General features: G+C 44.0%; 1 protein-coding gene across 3 annotated transcripts in view; it reads right to left on the bottom strand.

The window, feature by feature from the left end:
* MTMR10 (myotubularin related protein 10) overlaps positions 1 to 17679 on the bottom strand; it is a 43637-nt gene extending 25958 nt beyond the window's left edge. The window contains exons 1-2 of one of the 3 annotated variants that reach the window (XM_042235155.1): positions 17237 to 17679; positions 16640 to 16700 (exon numbers count right to left, since the gene is read on the bottom strand). In XM_042235155.1, the coding sequence (XP_042091089.1) occupies positions 16640 to 16700; positions 17237 to 17475 (300 nt within the window). In that variant the 5' untranslated portion in view covers positions 17476 to 17679. Of the gene's footprint in view, positions 1 to 16639; positions 16701 to 16866; positions 17194 to 17236 lie in introns of those variants that run through there. The other 2 variants (XM_004017803.5, XM_042235156.2) reach the window with 2 other exon arrangements.
* Between the last annotated feature and the right edge of the window lie 2795 nt (positions 17680 to 20474).

Below are 20474 nucleotides of genomic sequence, written 5' to 3' on the forward strand. Positions count from 1 at the left end.
TATCATTGTGCAAACTACAAACACACCATAAAATGTCAACAGTTGCTTTGTGACCTAGAAGGAAAATTTCCTGATGACAGTAAGAAGAAACACTGAGCCAGGACTTCACAACAGTAACAGCCGCAGTGGGGTGCTGTGCTCCATTTGTGAGATACAGAACCTGAGGCACAAAGACCTTGGGGTCTGAGATGTTCCACCAGAGGGGCTGAGCTGGAGTCTGCACTGTCTACTGTGCTACACTGCCTCTCATTATTTACCAAAAGGCATCCCAGAGAAGAAATGACCTGCCCTGTCTCCTGCAGAGTATTACTTGATGGTATAGTTGTGTTCTATTAACACGTGACTTGATCTCCAAAGCCCATGTCTTCGATTCCTTTCATAAGGGATGAGAAACAGTTCAGTGTTAATCTCAAGATTAAGAATGCAATCTATTTATCCTAAAATGTTAGTCGCTCAGTCGTGTTCAACTCTCTGCGACCTCACAGGCTGTAGCCTGCCAAGCTCCTCTGTCCATAGGTTTTCTCCAGGCAAGAATAATGGAGTGGGTTGCTACTTCCTTCTCCAGGGGATCTTCTACACCCAGGGATCGAACCTGGGTCTCCTGCATGGCAGGCAGATTCTCTACTGCCTGAGCCAGCAGGGAAGCCCAATTTAACCTAAAATAAACCCACAAAGCCAAATCGAGTTTCCCTTTGCACTCACATAATAACTTAGTTGGCAACAAAACTTTAAAACCTCAGAGACCTCCAGGACAATATTAAACGCTCCAACATTCGAATCATAGGAGTCCCAGAAGAAGACAAAAAGAAAGACCATGAGAAAATACATGAGGAGATAACAGTTGAAAACTTCCCTAAAATGGGGAAGGAAATAATCACCCAAGTCCAAGAAACCCAAGAGAGTCCCAAACAGGATAAACCCAAGGCGAAACACCCCAAGACACACATTAATCAAATTAACAAAGATCAAACACAAAGAACAAATATTAAAAGCATCAAGGGAAAAACAACAAATAACACACAAGGGTATTCCCATAAAGGATAACAGCTGATCTTTCAATAGAAACTCTTCAGGCCAGGAGGGAATGGCAAGACATACTTAAAGTAATGAAAGAAAATAACCTACAGCCCAGATTACTGTACCCAGCAAGGATCTCATTCAAATACGAAGAAGAAATCAAAAGCTTTACAGACAAGCAAAAGCTGAGAGAATTCAGCACCACCAAACCAGCTCTCCAACAAATGCTAAAGGATATTCTCTAGACAGGAAACACAAAAAGGGTGTATAAACCCGAACTGAAAACAACAAAGTAAATGGCAATGGGATCATACTTATCAATAATTACCTTAAACGAAAATGGGTTGAATGCCCCCAAAAGACAAAGACTGGCTGAATGGATACAAAAACAAGACCCCTATATATGATGTCTACAAGAGACCCACCTCAAAACAAGGGACACATAAAGACTGAAAGTGAAGGGCTGGAAAAAGATATTCCATGCAAATAGAGACCAAAAGAAAGCAGGAGTAGCAATACTCGTGTCAGATAAAATAGACTTTAAAACAAAGGCTGTGAAAAGAGACAAAGAAGGACACTACATAACGATCAAAGGATCAATCCAAGAAGAAGATATAACAATTATAAATATATATGTACCCAACATAGGAGCACTGCAATATGTAAGACAAATGCTAACAAGTATGAAAGGGGAAATTAACAATAACACAATAATAATGGGAGACTTTAATACCCCACTTACACCTATGGATAGATCAACTAAACAGAAAATTAACAAACACAAATTTTAAATGATACAATAGACCAGTTAGACCTAATTGATATCTATAGGACATTTCACCCCAAAACAATGAATTTCACCTTTTCTCAAGTGCTCACGGAACCTTCTCCAGGACAGATCACATCCTGGGCCATAAATCTAGCCTTGGTAAATTCAAAAAAATTGAAATCATTCCAAGCATCTTTTCTGACCACAATGCAGTAAAATTAGATCTCAATTACAGGAGAAAAACTATTAAAAATTCCAACATATGGAGGATGAACAACACGCTTCTGAATAACCAACAAATCACAGAAGAAATCAAAAAAGGAATTAAAATATGCATGGAAATGAATGAAAATGAAAACACAACAACCCAAAACCTGTGGGACACTGTAAAAGCAGTGCTAAGGCAAAAGTTCATAGCAATAGAGGCATACCTCAAGAAACAAGAAAAAGGTCAAATAAATAACCTAACTCTACACCTAAAGCAACTAGAAAAGGAAGAAATGGAGAACCCCAGGGTTAGTAGAAGGAAAGAAATCTTAAAAATTAGGGCAGAAATAAATGCAAAAGAAAAGAGACCATAGCAAAAATCAACAAAGCCAAAAGCTGGTTCTTTGAAAGGATAAATAAATTTGACAAACCATTCGCCAGACTCATCAAGAAACAAAGGGAGAAAAATCAAATCAATAAAATTAGAAATGAAAATGGAGAGATCACAACAGACAACACAGAAATACAAAGGATCATTAAAGACTACTATCAGCAATTATATGCCAATAAAATGGAAAATGAGGAACAAATGGACAAATTCTTAGAAAAGTACAACTTTCCAAAACTGAACTAGGAAGAAATAGAAAATCTTAACAGACCCATCACAAGCACAGAAATTGAAACTGTAATCAGAAATCTTCCAGCAAACAAAAGCCCAGGTCCAGACGGCTTCACAGCTGAATTCTACCAAAAATTTAGAGAAGAGCTAACACCTATCCTCCTCAAACTCTTCCAGAAAATTGCAGAGGAAGGTAAACTTCCAAACTCATTCTATGAGGCCACCATCACCCTAATACCAAAACCTGACAAAGATGCCACAAAAACAGAAAACTACAGGCCAATATCACTGACGAACATAGAGGCAAAAATCCTGAACAAAATTCTAGCAATCAGAATCCAACAACACATTAAAAAGATCATACATCATGACCAAGTGGGCTTTATCCCAGGGATGCAAGGATTCTTCAATATCTGCAAATCAATCAATGTAATACACCATATTAACAAATTGAAAAATAAAAACCATATGATTATCTCCATAGATGCAGAGAAGGCCTTTGACAAAATTCAACATCCATTTATGATAAAAACTCTCCAGAAAGCAGGAATAGAAGGAACATACCTCAACATAATAAAAGCTATGTATGACAAACCCACAGCAAACATTATCCTCAACGGTGAAAAATTGAAAGCATTTCCCCTAAAGTCAGGACAAGACAAGGGTGCCCACTTTTACCACTACTATTCAACATAGTTCTGGAAGTTTTGGCCACAGCAATCAGAGCAGAAAAAGAAATACAAGGAATCCAAACTGGAAAAGAAGAAGTAAAACTCTCACTGTTTGCAGATGACATGATCCTCTACATAGAAAACCCTAAAGACTCCACCAGAAAATTACTAGAGCTAATCAATGAATATAGTAAAGTTGTAGGATATAACATCAACACATAGAAATCCCTTGCATTCCTATACACTAATAGTGAGAAAACAGAAAAAGAAATTAAGGAAACAATTCCATTCACCACTGCAACAAAAAAGATAAAATACTTAGGAATATATCTACCAAAGAAAGTAAAGACCTATATATAGAAAACTATAAAACACTGGTGAAAGAAATCAAAGAGGACACTAATAGATGGAGAAATATACCATGTTCATGGATCAGAAGAATCAATATAGTGAAGGTGAGTATACTACCCAAAGCAATCTATAGATTCAATGCAATCCCTATCAAGCTACCAGCGGTATTTTTCACAGAGCTAGAACAAATAATTTCACAATTTGTATGGAAATACAAAAACATCTTGAATAGCCAAAGCAATCTTGAGAAAGACTGGAACTGGAGGAATCAACCTGCCTGACTTCAGGCTCTACTACAAAGCCACAGTCAACAAGACAGTATGGTACTGGCACAAAGACAGAAATATAGATCAATGGAACAAAACAGAAAGCCCAGAGATAAATCCACACACCTATGGACACCTTATCTTTGACAAGGAGGCAAGAATATACAATGGATTAAAGACAATCTCTTTAACAAGTGGTGCTGGGAAAACTGGTCAACTGCTTGTCAAAGAATGAAACTAGAACACTTTCTAACACCATACACAAAAATAAACTCAAAATGGATTAGAGATCTAAATGTAAGATCAGAAACTATAAAACTCCTAGAGGAGAACATAAGCAAAACTCTCTCCGACATAAATCGCAGCAGGATCCTCTATGACCCACCTCCCAGAATACTGGAAATAAAAGCAAAAATAAACAAATGGGACCTAATTAAAATTTAAAACTTCTGCACAACAAAGGAAACTATAAGCAAAGTGAAAAGATAGCCTTCAGAATGGGAGAAAATTATAGCAAATGAAGCAACTGACAACTAATCTCAAAAATATACAAGCAACTCCTGCAGCTCAATTCCAGAAAAATAAACGACCCAATCAAAAATGGGCCAAAGAACTAAATAGACATTTCTCCAAAGAAGACATACAGATGGCTAACAAACACATGAAAAGATCCTCAACATCACTCACTATCAGAGAAATGCAAATCAAGACCACAATGAGGTACCATTTCACGCCAGTTAGAATGGCTGAGATCCAAAAGGGAACCCTCTTACACTGTTGGTGGCAATGCAAACTAGTACAGCCATTATGGAGAAGAGTGTGGAGATTCCTTAAAAAACTGGAAATAGAACTGCCTTATGACCCAGCAATCCCACTGCTGGGCGTACACATTGAGGAAACCAGAATTGAAAGAGACACCTGTACCCCAATGTTCATTGCAGCACTGTTTATAATAGCCAGGACATGGAAGCAACCTAGATGTCCATCAGCAGATGAATGGATAAGAAAGCTGTGGTACATATACACAATGGAGTATTACTCAGCCATTAAAAAGAATACATTTGAATCAGTTCTAATGAGGTGGATGAAACTGGAGCCGATTATACAGAGTGAAGTAAGCCAGAAAGAAAAACACCAATACAGTATACTAACGCATATATATGGAATTTAGAAAGATGGTAACAGTAACCCTGTATGCGAGACAGCAAAAGAGACACAGATGTATCCAACAGTCTTTTGGACTCTGTGGAAGAGAGGGTGGGATGATTTGGGAGAATGGCATTGAAACATGTATAATATCATATAAGAAACGAATCACCAGTCCAGGTTCGATGCAGGATACAGGATGCTTGGGGCTGGGGCACTGGGATGACCCAGAGGGATGGTATGGGGAGGGAGGTGGGAGAGGGATTCAGGATTGGGAACACGTGTACACCCGTGGCAGATTCATGCTGATGTATGGCAAAACCAATACAATATTGTAAAGTAAAAAAAATAAAATAAAATCTGAAAAAAATAAAATATAAAATATAGCTTTTGAATTAAAAGTGTTAAAAGAAATTAAGAAACCAAAACAAAAGTTATAACGTTCTTTGAAAAGAGTGATTTTCTGTAACTGATTTAAACCATGGTCATCATTAATCCTTCAAGTTCTAAAATACAATCAGACCCAGGGATATCTTTAAGTAATCCGTGTCTAGAGTCCTTGGTGGAAGGGTTGGGGTGCTGATCCACTTTGTCTGATAAACCCTCTAACAGTGATGGACAGAAGTGTTTGCTGACAAGACCCAAACACCCACCAATTCACAGAGCACAGTGTGTCTCAAAACAATCTTCTCTCTTAAATAAATTTGAATTGCAAAGACAACTTTCAAAATTCTTAAAATGTGCAAGACCAGTTTTAAGAACATAACCCTAACATTTACTTGAGGATTAAATTTAAATGTGCTCATGTCCAATTCTTGGCTTGGACCAGTGGAGTAACTGTTCCTTCTAAGCAGACAAACCTCTTCCTTGTGGCCTGCCAGGTCCCTCGTGTCCCCACATTGTCCTCATACCCTCCCTCCTCTCCAGCCTCAGTGAGCTTCTAGTCACTCTCAGGGGCTGGACTACTTTCATCCATGGGGTCTTCGTACCCTGTGCCCATACTCTTTCCTTCTCCATCAGTCCAATCGCTTTCTCAGGAATGCCTGAGAAAAACCTCTATAGAGATTAACTCCCTCAATCACAGCATCATCTACTTGTAATTCTCAGCTCTGATCACAGCTACTGCACAATGACGTACACTCTACATAAAGTCAGTCAGTGCCTATCCCACCCTCAGGACCACATGCCCCTGGAGGTAGAGCACAGATTGATTTTTCTCCACTGCTGACAGTGTAGTTGTGAGGTGAAGACTGAGCACGGGGCTGGGGCCCAGTCAATGAGTCCTAATACACAAGTGAATGAACCATTTCACTGCTCTGGGTTCACCAGACCAGCACCACCAATGGGGTAGGCATGGTTCCAGCCAGACAGAAACCAGTGATGTAATCGGGCCATGCACCAAGAGGGTCAGGAGATAAGTGCTAGCAGTAACCACAAATTCGGAAAACCGCCCCAGGCCGTCCTGCTCGCCTGCCACACCACAGAGAGCTGCAAAATCCTCTGGTGGGAGGTTCACAATGTTTTCCTATGTGGTTCTCTCAGCAACTCATCAGCTGAGAGAGTCAGATGAGGGACCTGGACTGAGAGAGAGACCAAGATCTTAAGTAAGCAGTATACTTGGAACTTACAAGCAAGTGTTCTGATTTCAACTTGTTTCTTTATGAAAAGTATTAGTCGATCATTCATGTCTGACTCTTTGCAACCCCATGGACTACAGCCTGCCACGCTCCTCTGTCCACAGAATTCTCCAGGCAAGAATACTGGAGTAGGTAGCTGTTCCCTTCTCTAGGAAGATCTCCCCAACCCAGGGATCAAACCCAGGTCTCCTGCATTGCAGGCTGATTCGTTACTGTCTGCTGCTGCTGCTGCTAAGTTGCTTCAGTCATGTCCAACTCTGTGCGACCCCATAGACGGCAGCCCACTAGGCTCCTTTGTCCCTGGGATTCTCCAGGCAAGAACACTGGAGTGGGTTGCCATTTCCTTCTCCAATGCATGAAAGCGAAAAGTGAAAGTGACGTCTCTCAGTCGAGTCTGACTTAGCGACCCCATGACTGCAGCCTACCAGGCTCCTCCATCCATGGGATTTTCCAGGGAAGAGTACTGGAATGGGTTGCCATTGCCTTGCTTTACTGTCTGACACAGAATTAAATGCTCTGTATCAAGACACAGCAGGAGGCACCAAACAGAACTACAGATTCAAAGTGCTAGCCATCAATACACATTGATTCTCACCAAATAACTCAAATACATAAAATTTAAATCTTCCATAACCCCCTGGACACAATGTTTACCAAATGCCATATCAGAATCTGGCAATGGAACACTCAACCTTTTCTCTCCACTAGAAAATCATAGCTACCAATCATAAGAGGGCAATTAACTTGGAGGGGAAAAAAAACCCCGAAACTACAAGAGTCATTTCCAGCTCAGACAGTTCGAGGTGGCACTCCTGTAACATTGAGCTCTTTACACAAACTCCTGGCTCACTAAGCAGAGCCCACACCACTTCATGCTCTACCACTTTCCTCAAGGAGCCAATTTACCCAGAGTGTCAAAACAATGCTTCAAAAACACCTGGTTAACACACATAATTCATACACATTTTGGGGGTATGTTATACTTAGATAAAAGTATGCTTTAAAAAAAAAGCCTCACTGCAGGATTTCAAGATCCTGGGAAGCGGAGCAGGGATGATCACGGAAAGGAAGGGATGGTGGGCCTGTGGGACAGGACATGCGACCACAGTAGTGCTGCTAGCCAACCGTGCTGATGACATCTGCATGCGGGCAGCCCTCCCCCACCAGCTGAACTCTCCTACCATGGGCACAAATACAACAGATGCAGTCCACCAAGGCACCAAAAATGAGACAAACATGAAGGGAGCAGAAGGCCTTTAATGGGTTCAAGGTGGGCCAACCCAGAAGGCAGCCCCCTGTTTTTGTAAATAAAGTTTTATTGAAATGTAGCCATGTTCATTCATGTGTGTACTATCAGGACTGCTTCCACAGGACAAAGGCAGAGCTAAGTACTTGCAACCAGAGACCTCATGGCTTGCAAAATCTCAGACCTCATGGCTTACAAAGTCTCAAACACTGAAATTTCACAGAAGATGCTTGCCCAGCTCTGTGCTAGAGATAGTCACTAAAGCGACAACTCTTAACATTAGTGAAATGAGGCTTGAAAAAAGCACTTGGGCACGTCCCGTCGGAAGACAGGCACTTTCAACCTGCAATGGTGCAGTGACCTCAGGGGGCTCAGGAAGCCCACTAAGCAGTGCTGAAGATCTACAACTTCCCTTGGATGTGTCTGCCACAGCTGGGAGTGGGGGTGTGGGGTGGGCAGGGAACAGAGGGAGGGAGAGAAAGAGGGGGAGAGAGAGGGAGAGGAAGGAGAGAGAGGATATTTCAAAAGGACACAGGAGCCAAGATGAAAGAATTCATGATCCATCAGTGAAGATGGAGAAATGGTCACAGACTGAAGTTAGGGAGCCAGGATAACTAAGTCCACTATGGTGTCCTGACTAGAACTCTAAAACAGATAATAGCCATTAGTGGGGAAAAAAAAAAAAAAAAACCTAGGGAAATGTGAATAAAACTTGCAGCTTAGTTAATAGTGCTGTTAATTTCTTGGTTGGTTGCTAAGTCATGTCCAACTCTTTGCAATCCCATAGACTGTAGCCTTGCAAGGCTCCTCTGTCCATGGGATTTCCCAGGGCAGAATAATGGAGTGGGTTGCCATTTCCTTCTCCAAGGTTATCTTCCTGACCCAGGGATCAAACCTGCATCTCTCGCATTGCAGGCAGATTTTTACCACTGAGCTACCTGGCTGACTAATTAGCTTAATTTCTTAGTTCAGCTAAATTTATTGAGGTTATAAGATAGTAACATTAGGGGATGCTGGGTGAAGACTATGTGTTAACTACCTGTACTCTTTTACAACAACGTTTACTTTAAAATAAAACTACCAAAGAAAAGAAAATAGACAAGAAATATACAATACAAACCAAAAAATAAAAAAATAAAAAAAATAAACAGGGATCTGCTGGGCTGTGGTCTTTCAAGGAAAACTGTTGCACAACTTTTCAAGCGTGGAGTGGAAATGAGCCCCTGGCAGAAAAGGCAGGAGGGCTGGAGGGAGGTAGAAGAAGAGGAGGGCACTTTCACGGGGAGATGCAGAGTAGGAGCTTCTTCTTGTGAGCACGTCACTAAATAAGCACCAAGTTAACCTGGCTAGAGGCTTAGCTGATAACACCAAGTTCTGTTCACATAGAACCAGGCTTTATAGTACAAGGATCACACAGCCAGCTCTCTGCTCGCAGAATAGTCTTCTGCTCACACTTTATAAACAAGAGGGGACCCTGGGTAGGAGCTATCCTCAGTGGCTGCCAGCCACGTCCTGCAGCTGTAGGCCAGGAAACCAGCTCACAGACGGGAGAGAAATAGGGGATATCTATATCTATATCTATATCCCAGAGGGGATAGATACAGACACACAAGAGCCACGAGACTGTTCTCACTACATTTTAAATTAGTGACCTTGAAGAGGAAACTCACAACAAAAGCTTCAAAGCTCCTGAGAACCTCCATGGTTTCCCAGAGACTGTCCTCCTGGGCTTTCCCTGAGGAGCGAGGCCTGAGTGCTGCCAGCCATGTGGGAGGATCCTTGGCCTCAGGCACTTGCCAGCACACCACGGGCAGGAAGCTACAGGGGCCGCAGCAAAGAAAAAGTAGGAAATGAGCTTCGGTGCAGGGTATGCGAAAGCACCAGAGAAAAATCTGAACTAGAAGATGACACGCCAAGACGTTCTACTGCAACCTGGTAAGAGATCAAGAAATCATCAAAGTTTGTTTTCTCAAGACGTTTTCATCTGTAAAGATAAATAAGGAAATATAATTAAAATTAGTAAGTCTCCAAATGGTACAGCTAGGAAAGCTTTTAACTCCGAGAACCAAAAAATCATGTCACATTATCTTTCATAATATCTTACATGTTTAGAAAGTCAATACATAGTTGATGAATTAAAATAATTTTCCCATAAATTTTAGTTTGAAAAATAGCTTAAGACAAAGCCTCACTATACACAGAAGCTAATTAACCTATGGAATGTGCAGAGGCCCAAAGCATAACTCAGTCGTGGCCTTACATCTGGTGAGTGACTGTTCCAGATGGCCTGGGGCTGAGGATCCCTGGGTGTGGGACTTTCAACACTAAAGCCAGGACCCTCAGGTCCTGGAATTTTGCAGAGAAATTCAGGTCCTGGAATTAAAGTGGCCCACCAGTTACAAAGGAAAGCTGAAACTCTGCACCAGCCATCTGAGGCTGCCCCTGGTTCTCACAGGGTCACACATGACACAAACAAGCACAGAATCAAGCGCCAGGCCAAGCAAGCGCTGCCCATGATGGGGGTTGGAGAAGGGCAGCAGGGCAGGCCTCAGGAAGAGGCAAATCTTGACGGCAGATGACAGTCAAGACAGAGAGAACACCTGATCACAGTAACCAAGGCCTGGATAAGGAAAAAGTCATCTGGGTTGGAGAGAGACAGGTATCAACACTGGGAAGCAGAGCAGCGGTCAGCAAATTACAGAGATTAAAGACTTGGGATGGTCTCCTGCTTGAGCAGGACTTTTCTTGTGGAAGTTCATGAAGAGTTTCTAAGCAGGAGCCGCAGGGTCAGGAGTGCCAAGGTGGCCTGAGGTCCTGCAGAAGGAGCCGAGGAGTGGCCGGGTCCAAATCCTCAGGAGGCTGTCCCAGTGAGGAACAGACCCAACAAGACACTGCAGCTCATTACGCTGCTTATGGTTCCAAGAACAATTAAAGGCCTTTGTCTCTCAAAAGTAGGGTATCTAAAAATTAAAATACTATGAAATTCAGTCTATAATGACCTCTAAATCCTAGCTACAACAAAACAAAACAAATGACACCTGAAACAGACAGTCTTTGCTTTAAGGGATTCACAATTCGATAGAGAAAATAATACCTACAGTGAGGCAATACATGAACAGTCCAAGCAGTGAATATGTTAAAAAAAAAAAAAATGCAAGTAAACCAGACAGCTGTCCAAAAATGGCTATTTTCATTTCCGGATGGCCTAAGGTTGTACCCTTTTCTGATCTGATTATAAAGGACTCTGACAATCCATGCATTCATTATCGACCTACTGGTTAATCTTCTAGTGGAAGTGCTGCTGGCACTGCAGAGAGAAGGGGTAGTGGAGCTGATCCCCGGCCTATGCACAGAGCACGTGCTCTCCCAACCCCAGGCCTCCCCAGTCCAGCTCAGGTGCCCTTCCTCTGAGCCCCCACCACCTCCACTCCCTTCACTGAAGCACCCCCTCAGTGGACTGAGGCTTAGGGCAGGACCCTCTCTGCTTGGTCCTCCCCTGTAGGAAGCACACATGCAGTACCGGCTCCACAGTCCACTCCCTGCTGAGGGCCACACACTTCAGGCTTTCCTCGTTCCCAGTCTGCAGATCCTTAGAAAGACCACGTCTCAGACACAGAGAAGAGAGAACTCACCAAGAACCACTCCTTTCAATCACCTCCCACAATGAAACCGATGGTGCTTCACCAGCTTCAGCTCAGCTCATCCAGCAACAGGAAAGATGCTTGTCAAGGTGGCTCAAAATCAGTCACGCCAGCAAGGGCAGAGCTGAGGACAGAGCTCTTTATACCTCACCAGAGCATTCCCCCTAGGACAACATCCAAGCCTAGATCATAAATCTGGAACTTGGTGTTAGCAGCTCAGTCGGACAGGTCCCGCTGCTTAGTGGTTATGGCACAGCCTGGAGTCCGGCTCGTCACCCTGACTTTATTCTTGCTGGCATCACTGGGCAAGTTACTTAACCTCCACAACTTGCGGAGTTTTCTCATCGGTCGAAGGAAGAGAAGTTGGTGCCTTTCTGACGGGATGGCTCTGAGGAGCAACCTGCAGGCTACATTATGTATCAGTTAAGGATCTTAATCGAAACTGTCAGAAACAAGCCTGGAACTGGCTTGGCAAGAAGAAGAATTCTGTCTCTGGTGTCGGCTGGACTTCAAGGAGAAGGGAACCACCAGACTGCCCCTCTCCCCCACCTTGGTGCTCTGCCTCTGCAGTTCTCGATGTGACATCACTCTTTCATGCAGGTCCTCTGTAGCCTCGGCTACAGTCGGCACGACCAAAAGGGAGGTCTTCCCTAAGTGCCCATCTGAAGATACCCAGAGGCAAACCTGTGCTCCTGCCAGCCAGTCTAGGGTTGGAGTATCACCCTCACTGGCCACACAAGAACGCTGGGCTGGGTGGAGTTGCGGAAGGAGAATTTGTCAAAAGAGAAAAGGTATGTTTTTCAGAAGATGGTGGAAAGACTCCAGGCAGACAAAGTAAGAGATGTCCTTTGGGTGAAAGGGAAGTCGCTCAGTCGTGTCCAACTCTTCGCACCCCATGGACTGCAGCCTACCAGGCTCCTCCGTCCATGGGATTTTCCAGGCAAGAGTACTGGAGTGGGGTGCCATTGCCTTTGGGTGAGTGCTCATTAAACTGTACCTTTAACATAACAATAATTTTACAGAATGATCTCCAGTTCAGATTCCACAAAACAGGTACACTACAAAAATAATTTGGGGAAGTGACATAAGAGCTAACTTAAACACTCAAAAAAATTAAAGTGACAGCTGCTAACAGAAGAACATATCTACACCAAAGAAGCTGGAAAGACATAATCTCAGAATAAAGGACAATCCTTTTAATCACATCAATTTAGCTTTATGGAAAAAAGCCCCATTTTCCCTCATCGTCTCAGTTTGACCAAGGGTGGATAAAAATTCCATCCAGATGTGATGCCAGTCAGGCCCTGATGAGAATCTGGGAACCACTGGCCCAGGTCATCTTCGGCCTTGTCCACAGGCTGTGTGGAACTCACCCCATGCCCACTCCTCCCCCATCACTGCAGCCTGGATGCCTGGCTCCCAAGAAGAGCTCAGAGAGGGCATCCACCAGCAACTACGAAACAGACACAACCTTATATATGCTGGAACACACACACAAGCACACATGCAATTTAAAATTTATTCCCTGTTTTCAAAAGATTGGGGTAATTTTACACACACAATACAGTCATTAAGGATGCTGCTGCTGCTGCTGCTAAGTTACTTCAGTTGTGTCCAACTCTGTGCGACGCCATAGATGGCAGCCCACCAGGCTCCCCCGTCCCTGGGATTCTCCAAGCAAGAACACTAGAGTGTGTTGCCACTGCCTTCTCCGCATTAGGGATGAGATTCAGGTAATGTCAATCTGGACATCGGGGCCACAAAGCTGAGTTAGGTATACAATCTTCACCTCAAGGAGTTTCATAAACTGGGCAAGCTGGGAATTGCTGATATAAATCACCATCTAAATTAAATTTCTAGTCAATTTCTTCTGTTTCCTATGCTTAATAAAAGCAAGATCATTTCAGTATAGCCTCATTAAGTTCAACAGAGTACTAGGTAACTACACACAAATAAACAATTGATTGTGTGTTCCAATTTTCATCTGCTTATTGAATTAAAAGTTCAAACTTTGGGCAGCTAAAGTAGGATATCCTTGAACCCAAGGCACCACGCCAAAGCGTAATGTCCAATACTACATCTCTGAACAATTACTTCCTTGTTTCGTGTGCCTATGCAAAGCCACAGGTGACTTGGCCAAGTTTCCTTTTTTAAACTATAATGAAGGCTAGAACTGTATTATTAAGCTCTCTCAGTAAAAGCCCTAAGCTAGCCCAGGTCTTTAGATCACCAATGCTGCAGTTACTTTCCACGTGTCTCCCACGATTCACAGGTGGAAGGCAGGGGGCTGCAGGCCAGAAACAGAGCCGCAGAGGTTCTAGCGGGAGTCAGAGATGCAACCTGAGAGGTGGAAGGCCAGGAGAAGGTATGAACAGGAGGGGGAAGGAGGGCGAAAGACATGCTAATTTAGGACTAAGTGTTCTGTGAGGAACAGGTTAGGTGCAGACAGAATGCTGGGTGTCAAGCCATCATGTGTGCACACACAGAGCCAAAGAAAAAATGCTACTATGGCTAAGAGGATCCAGATTGAGCCGTGATCTCTAAGACAAGTAAACCACTGACAGTTAGGAAACAGGTTTCCATCTTCCCCAGAAAACTCTGACTTTTTAACAGAAAGGTAAGTCTCTTGGACTACAAGGAGCTTAAATCACTCAATCCTAAAGGAAATCAACCCTGAATATTCACTGGAAGGACTGATGCTGGCTGAAGCTCCAATACTATGGCCACCTGATGCGAAGAGCCAACTCATTGGAAAAGACTCTGATTCTGGGAAAGATTGAGGGCAGGAGGAGAAGGGGACAACAGAGGATGAGATGGTTGGATGGCATCACCAACTCAACGGACATGAGTTTGAGCAAGCTCCAGGAGTTGGTGATGGACAGGGAAGCCTGGTGTGCTGCAATCCATAGAGTCGTAAAGAGCTGGACAAAACTTAGCAACTGAACCAGTTTTTAGTTGAACTCAGCTGGTAAAGAATCCTCCTGCAATGCAGGAGACCCCAGTTCGATTCCTGGGTTGGGAAGTTCCCCTGGAGAAGGGATAGACTACCCACTCCAGTATTCTTGGGCTTCTCTGGTAGTTCAGACAGTAAAGAATCTGCCTGAAATGCAGGAGACCTGGGTTTGATGCCTGGGTTGGGAAGATTTCCTGGAGGAGGGCATGGCAACCCACTCCAATATTCTTGCCTGGAAAATGCCCATGGACAGAGAAGCCTGGCAGGCTACAGTCCATGGGGTCACAAAAGAGTTGCACACAACTGAGTGACTAAGCACACAAAGTTCTTAGAGCTTACTGATATGTATCAACACTTTCACAAGCATATCTTAAACACAGAAGTTAATTACTGAAAATCAAGCTGTATCATTTGTAGCTAAGACCATGTGGTTTATTAGTGTCAAATCAAATCAAGTATTGGAAGCAGGGAATCAAAGAACAGGGCCTGCTCAGTCAGAGCAAAAGGAGCCAAAGTTCAGTAGCTCACAGGCTCTCATTCAGGATGAGCACTGCTTGCCGCAGGGACATTTAAAAGACCAGAGTGACTAAAGCCAAAACAGATCACGCACAAGGAGCAAAGGTTACTTATTAATTCTATTCTTCACTCTGGGGACAAGTGCAAAGGATTATTTAGTACATGCAGTTTGGCTAAAAAGCATTAACAAAATAAAGAGAAAACATTTATAACTAACTTCCATAATTAAGTTGAAACAATTTTAAAAGTTAACATCTGTAACATGGAACCAAAGGTTGATGTTTTAAATTTGTTTGTTCTACTTAACATTGTGGCTCAGCTGGTAAAGAATTCGCCTGCAATGTGGGAGATCTGGGTTCGATCCCTGAGTTGGCAAGATCACCTGGAGAAGGGAAAGGCAACCCACTCCAGTATTCTGGCCTGGAAAATTCCATGGACTGTATAGTCCATGGGGTCGCAAAGAGTCGGACACGACTGAGCAACGTTCACTTTCACTTTTCACTTAACATTTAAAATTTTACAACACAAAATTTAAAGTTTCCATATTTGTTCAGTTACTACTTATAGAGCTCTAGTCATTTTACCAGATTTAGAATTAAGTAATGACTGAGATTTTAAAATGTTGATAGTAGCCACACAGACTGGTATTTGATTGCATTTCAGGTTTAAAATGGGCTTTTCTGGTTACTTTCCCCAATAATCGAGTTAAACAACTGACTTTTCCTAACTATCATATAATTACTATACAATTCAAACTACCAGTCAAACAAATATCTTATATGCATTAAAACTAAAGCATATAACAATTTACCATCAATTCTTACTGATACCTCTAAGGTCATTTAAGGTCAATTTTGTTCTAAACCAGTGCTTCTCCACAGAGAGAAAGTTTTGCACTAAGAGTTCCCCTGACAAAACAGTTTGGCAAGACATTCTGGTTCTCACAAAAGGTAGAGGAGGGGGTGCTCCTAGCATCTGGGGGTAAAGGCCAGGAATGATGCTGAATAGCATGCAATACACAAGACAACCCTAAAACAAAGAATGACCAGGCCCAAAATGTCTGGAGTGTCTCGGTTGGAAAACTCCATTCTAAATTGAAACAAGGAGATCTGCAAACACAGCCAGCTGACACCTTCAAAAAAACAATTGCCAAGTAAGTGATTCAAAGTACACTAAGTTTTGTTATTAGTACAGAGACTCAGACATAATAAAAGTTGCTTTTCATACTATTGAAATGATCTATTAACCACAAACACATGAAGTTGCAGATGGGTATGAAGGACAGTGTCCTCTCACTACCTAAGCAATTCATGAGTGCTTAAAAAAAGAACATTTCAGGAGACAAAAAGAAAATGAGGTAATGACATTCTTGACAGTTTTCTATGATACTTCAATTTTCAAGGACAAACATCAATTAATCATTACTTTTTGTTGCTGTCCTTTAGTTCTAACCAACTTTTCCCCCCTCCACAGTTGTTAGGTGTTTAACTCGCTGAAGTTTAAAGTAAATGAGTAAAGTTAACCACATGATACTAGTTGGTAAAATAATCTTAGGCCAGTATCTGTCAAATAAAATATCTGCCAGAACTCTCATGCTTACCTGGCAAAAGAACGGGCTCCAGTTTTTTAATTTTCGGTTCCGAATTAATCTTATCGTCAGTCTGAAACACATTAGCAAAACAAATCAAAATAAAAATTCCCCCCTACTCCGTGAGAGAAGGCAAATTTTTTTCCTAAGTGATCACACGCGACAGGCACGTATCCCCCCCCTTAAATTCTTTCACATTTTTACTAAACTCCTGTTCGTGAAGGTATTGGGAGTCGGACCTAAAAAACAATATTGTACAACCGCCTGAGGTGCCTCAAGGTGTTCACATTTACGACAGGTAGGTGACCCCTCCCTCCAGAAGCCCGCAGGCGATGCAATCCCGCCGGCGGTCACAGCGTGGACAGCCGCTGGGCAAAGGGCTAAATAAATCCAGGTTCGATCGCTCCCTGGGGTTCCGTCTCCGAGCCGACAACGGCTTCGGCGGAGTTTTGCAAGTTTCCCCCGAGATGGTGGGGATCGCTGGAGCGTGGCTTCCCCGCAACGGAATCCGGGGCCGGAGTCTGGAGTCCGGGACAGCCTCCCGGGCCGGCCCGCGCGCGGCTCCCCGGAAGCGCGATAAGAGGGCGCAGCGGGGAGACGACTGTTTACCTGGGGCGGCGGCAGGAGGTAGGACCTGAAGGTGGGTCTGGGCGGCTTGAGCGAGAACATGATGCGGCCGCCTGCTCGGCCCGGCCCGGTCGCAGCCCGGGACCCGCCTCCCGACGCCCGCGGGCTGAGAGCTCCTGGTGCGACTGCCCGGGCTCGGTCTGCAGCCAGCCGGACCGGGCGGGCTGACGGGCGGGGACACGGCGGAGCGCCCGCCCGAGCGGGGAGGAGCCCGGGCCCATCCCCGGAAGGGGCCCGGCGCCCCGCCCCGCCCCGCCCCGCGAAACGGCGCGCGCAGGGCCGGCGGCCGGCAGCTCCTAGCCTCTAGGCTGCGCCGGCGTCGGAACGCGAGGCTTGTGCCGAGCGCCGCTGCCCTGCCCTCAGTGAGTGGGCCGGGGGGCAGTGAGGCCCGGGAGCCATCTTGAGAGCGCGGCCCGGGCGGGAGTGGGGGCGCTCCTACGGCGGCCGGCAGGGTCCACGGCGGCCTAGGGGACGTACGGCGGCCGCCTGGGGTCACGGGGGCTACCCGCGGGGGTCACTGCGGCTCGCGGGGACGTACGGCGGCCGGCGTGTGAAACGGAGGCCATCCGTGGGGGTCATGGGGACGTACGGAGGCCGGCGGGGATCACGACAGGTCCCTGGACGCCGCTCGCTACTTCCCCAGCTCGCGCGATCGGTGTTTTCCGTAGTCAGGAGGAGCCCAGAGCGGGGAAAGGGGATCCTGTAGCCCGAGATGGACCGGTCACGCAGTCTGCGGCCAGCCTGTGAGGATCGGGCACCGGGGAAGCGGCCCGGGGCAGCGGGCAGTGACCGGGATCAGACGGTCAGCGCGGTGCCTTCCATCACCCAGTGTGTCTGTCCGTGCACGGAGCCATGAGACTCAGGTGTCCTGCTGAATTGCGTGGGATACTGAGGCTGTTGACAGAGAACGTTGCCAGGCAACCTGAACGCCTCTGTTTACTTTAACTTCTACCCTCTTTATTAAACTCCATATTAAGCAAGTTATCTTCCTTTCTTTTCTTGGCTATCCTCACGTGTAAAAATACCAGTGAGCAGATAAATGATCAAAAAGGCCAGCGAGAGGCAGACCTTAACTGTTTGGACCAAATAGGCTATGGACGAAATAATTGCAAAGAATCAGCTACCTTCAGCTTATGAAGCCCAGGGCATTTCTGAACTCTAGCATGTTTCCGAACTGGAGCCGCCTTGGGTGGAAGGGGACTGGTGATGTTAGATTTTGGTAAATTATTAATTGAAACTAGGTTTTTCTTATGTTTTAAAGAATAAATCTCTAATTAGCATTTTATAATTAATGCCATAGGGAAGCTCCAGTGAGGCCATCTGAGTCACAATCTTTCTGACAAGTGTCCCTAATGGAAACACTGAAAAATTTAAAGGGCTTCCCTTGTGGCTCAAATGTCTGTATAGTAAAAGCTATGGTTTTTACAATAGTCATGCACTGGATGTGAGAGTTGAACCATAAAAAAGGCTGAGTGTGAAGAACTGATGTTTTCAAGTTTTGGATGTGGGAGAAGACTCTTGAGAGTCACTTGAAGAGCAAATCAGTCAATCCTAAAGGAAATCAACCAACCCAGAATATTCACTGGAGGGACTGATGCTGAAGCTGAAGTTCTAATACTTTGGCTCCCTGATGGGAAAAGACAACTCATTGGAAAAGACCCTGATGCTGGAAAAGATTGAGGGCAAGAGGAGGTGGTGGTGACAGGATGTGATGGTTGGATGGCATCACCGACTTCATGGACATTAGTTTGAGCAAACTCAGGGAGATAATGCAGAACAGGGAAGCCTGGTATGGCAAATAGTTGGGCGCGACTTAGCAACTGAACAACAACCTGGTGGGTCAGTAGTAAAGAATCCATCTGTGATGCAGGAAATGTGGGTTCAATCCCTGGGTCCGGACGATCCCCTGGAGAAGAAAGTGCTACCTACTCTGATATTCTTAGCTGGGAAATCCCATGGAGAGAGGAGCCTGGTGGGCCACAGTCCATGGAGTCGAAAAGAACTTGACAGACTTATTGACTAAACAACAAAATTTAAATAAGACTTCAAAATTTACCTTTTTTAAAAAAAAATTTTATCTTGGATCCAGAACCCCAATGATCTTTCTGGTTAACTTGTTTGAGTGACATATGATTCCATTTTGCTCGGGTTCTACAACTGTACTTTAAAATATCAAGTCCATTGAGTTATAGGTATTACATATACTGCTGTACACATACATTTAACACCTTTTTATGAATTGTCTGTGATTCGTCCGCATTAAATAGATTTAAAAAAAAAAACATTAAACTCAGAAAAAAAGAGATCATATTTGCGGTTCCCAGAGGCAGGAAGTGGGAGAGAGGAACTGGAGAGAAGTGGTTAAAAGCTACACACTTCCAGTTATAAGAAAAGTAAGTACTAGGGAAATAATGTAATACTGCTATATGTTATATGGGAAAGTTAAGGGAGTAAATCCTAAGAATTCTCATCACAACGGGAAAAACTGGTTTTTTCTCTTTCTTTACTGTATTTATGTAAGATGATGAATGCCAGTTAAATTCACTGCAGTAATCATTCTACAATATATGCAAGTCAAATCATTAAACTGTACACCTTAAACTTGTGCAGTGATATATGTCAATTATACTTTAATAAAACTGGACAAAATGGATTGTTTTCCCACACACGCTTTGCAAGGAATGTATGGATCTTTATGCTGAAATGGCTTACTGTGACTTGGGCTTTGCCATACAAGTTTTAGGATCTACAACTCTATTAAGTGACCATACAATTAAAAAACTGAAAAACTGATTTCCAGATTTGTCTTGACCTACCCTAAATGTTAGGACTTTTTCAGATACCTAATTGTGTTAGTGTGCTTGGGTTGCCATAAGAAAACATCACAGACTGGGTGGCTTAAACAGCAGTTTATTTCTCACAGCTCTGGAGGCTGGGAAGCCCAAGATCAAGTAGGAAAGATAGAATTCTGGTGAGAGCACTCTGGGCTTGCAGACAATGAAGAGAGCTGAGCAGTGGGAGATGGGTGGTGGGTGGGTGCAGGGTGTCAGAACTCACTCTGGTGCCTCTTCTTTATTCAAGTTAATTTTTTATTGGGGGGTATAGTTGCTTTACAATGTGTTGGTTTATGCTGCACATGAATCAAATCAGCCATATGTTTACGTATATCCCCTCCCTGTTGCCTCCTGCCCACCTTCCCCATCCTACCCCCTAAGTCATC

Source organism: Ovis aries, chromosome 18 (genome assembly GCF_016772045.2).
Source record: "Ovis aries strain OAR_USU_Benz2616 breed Rambouillet chromosome 18, ARS-UI_Ramb_v3.0, whole genome shotgun sequence".
NCBI lineage: Eukaryota > Metazoa > Chordata > Mammalia > Artiodactyla > Bovidae > Ovis > Ovis aries.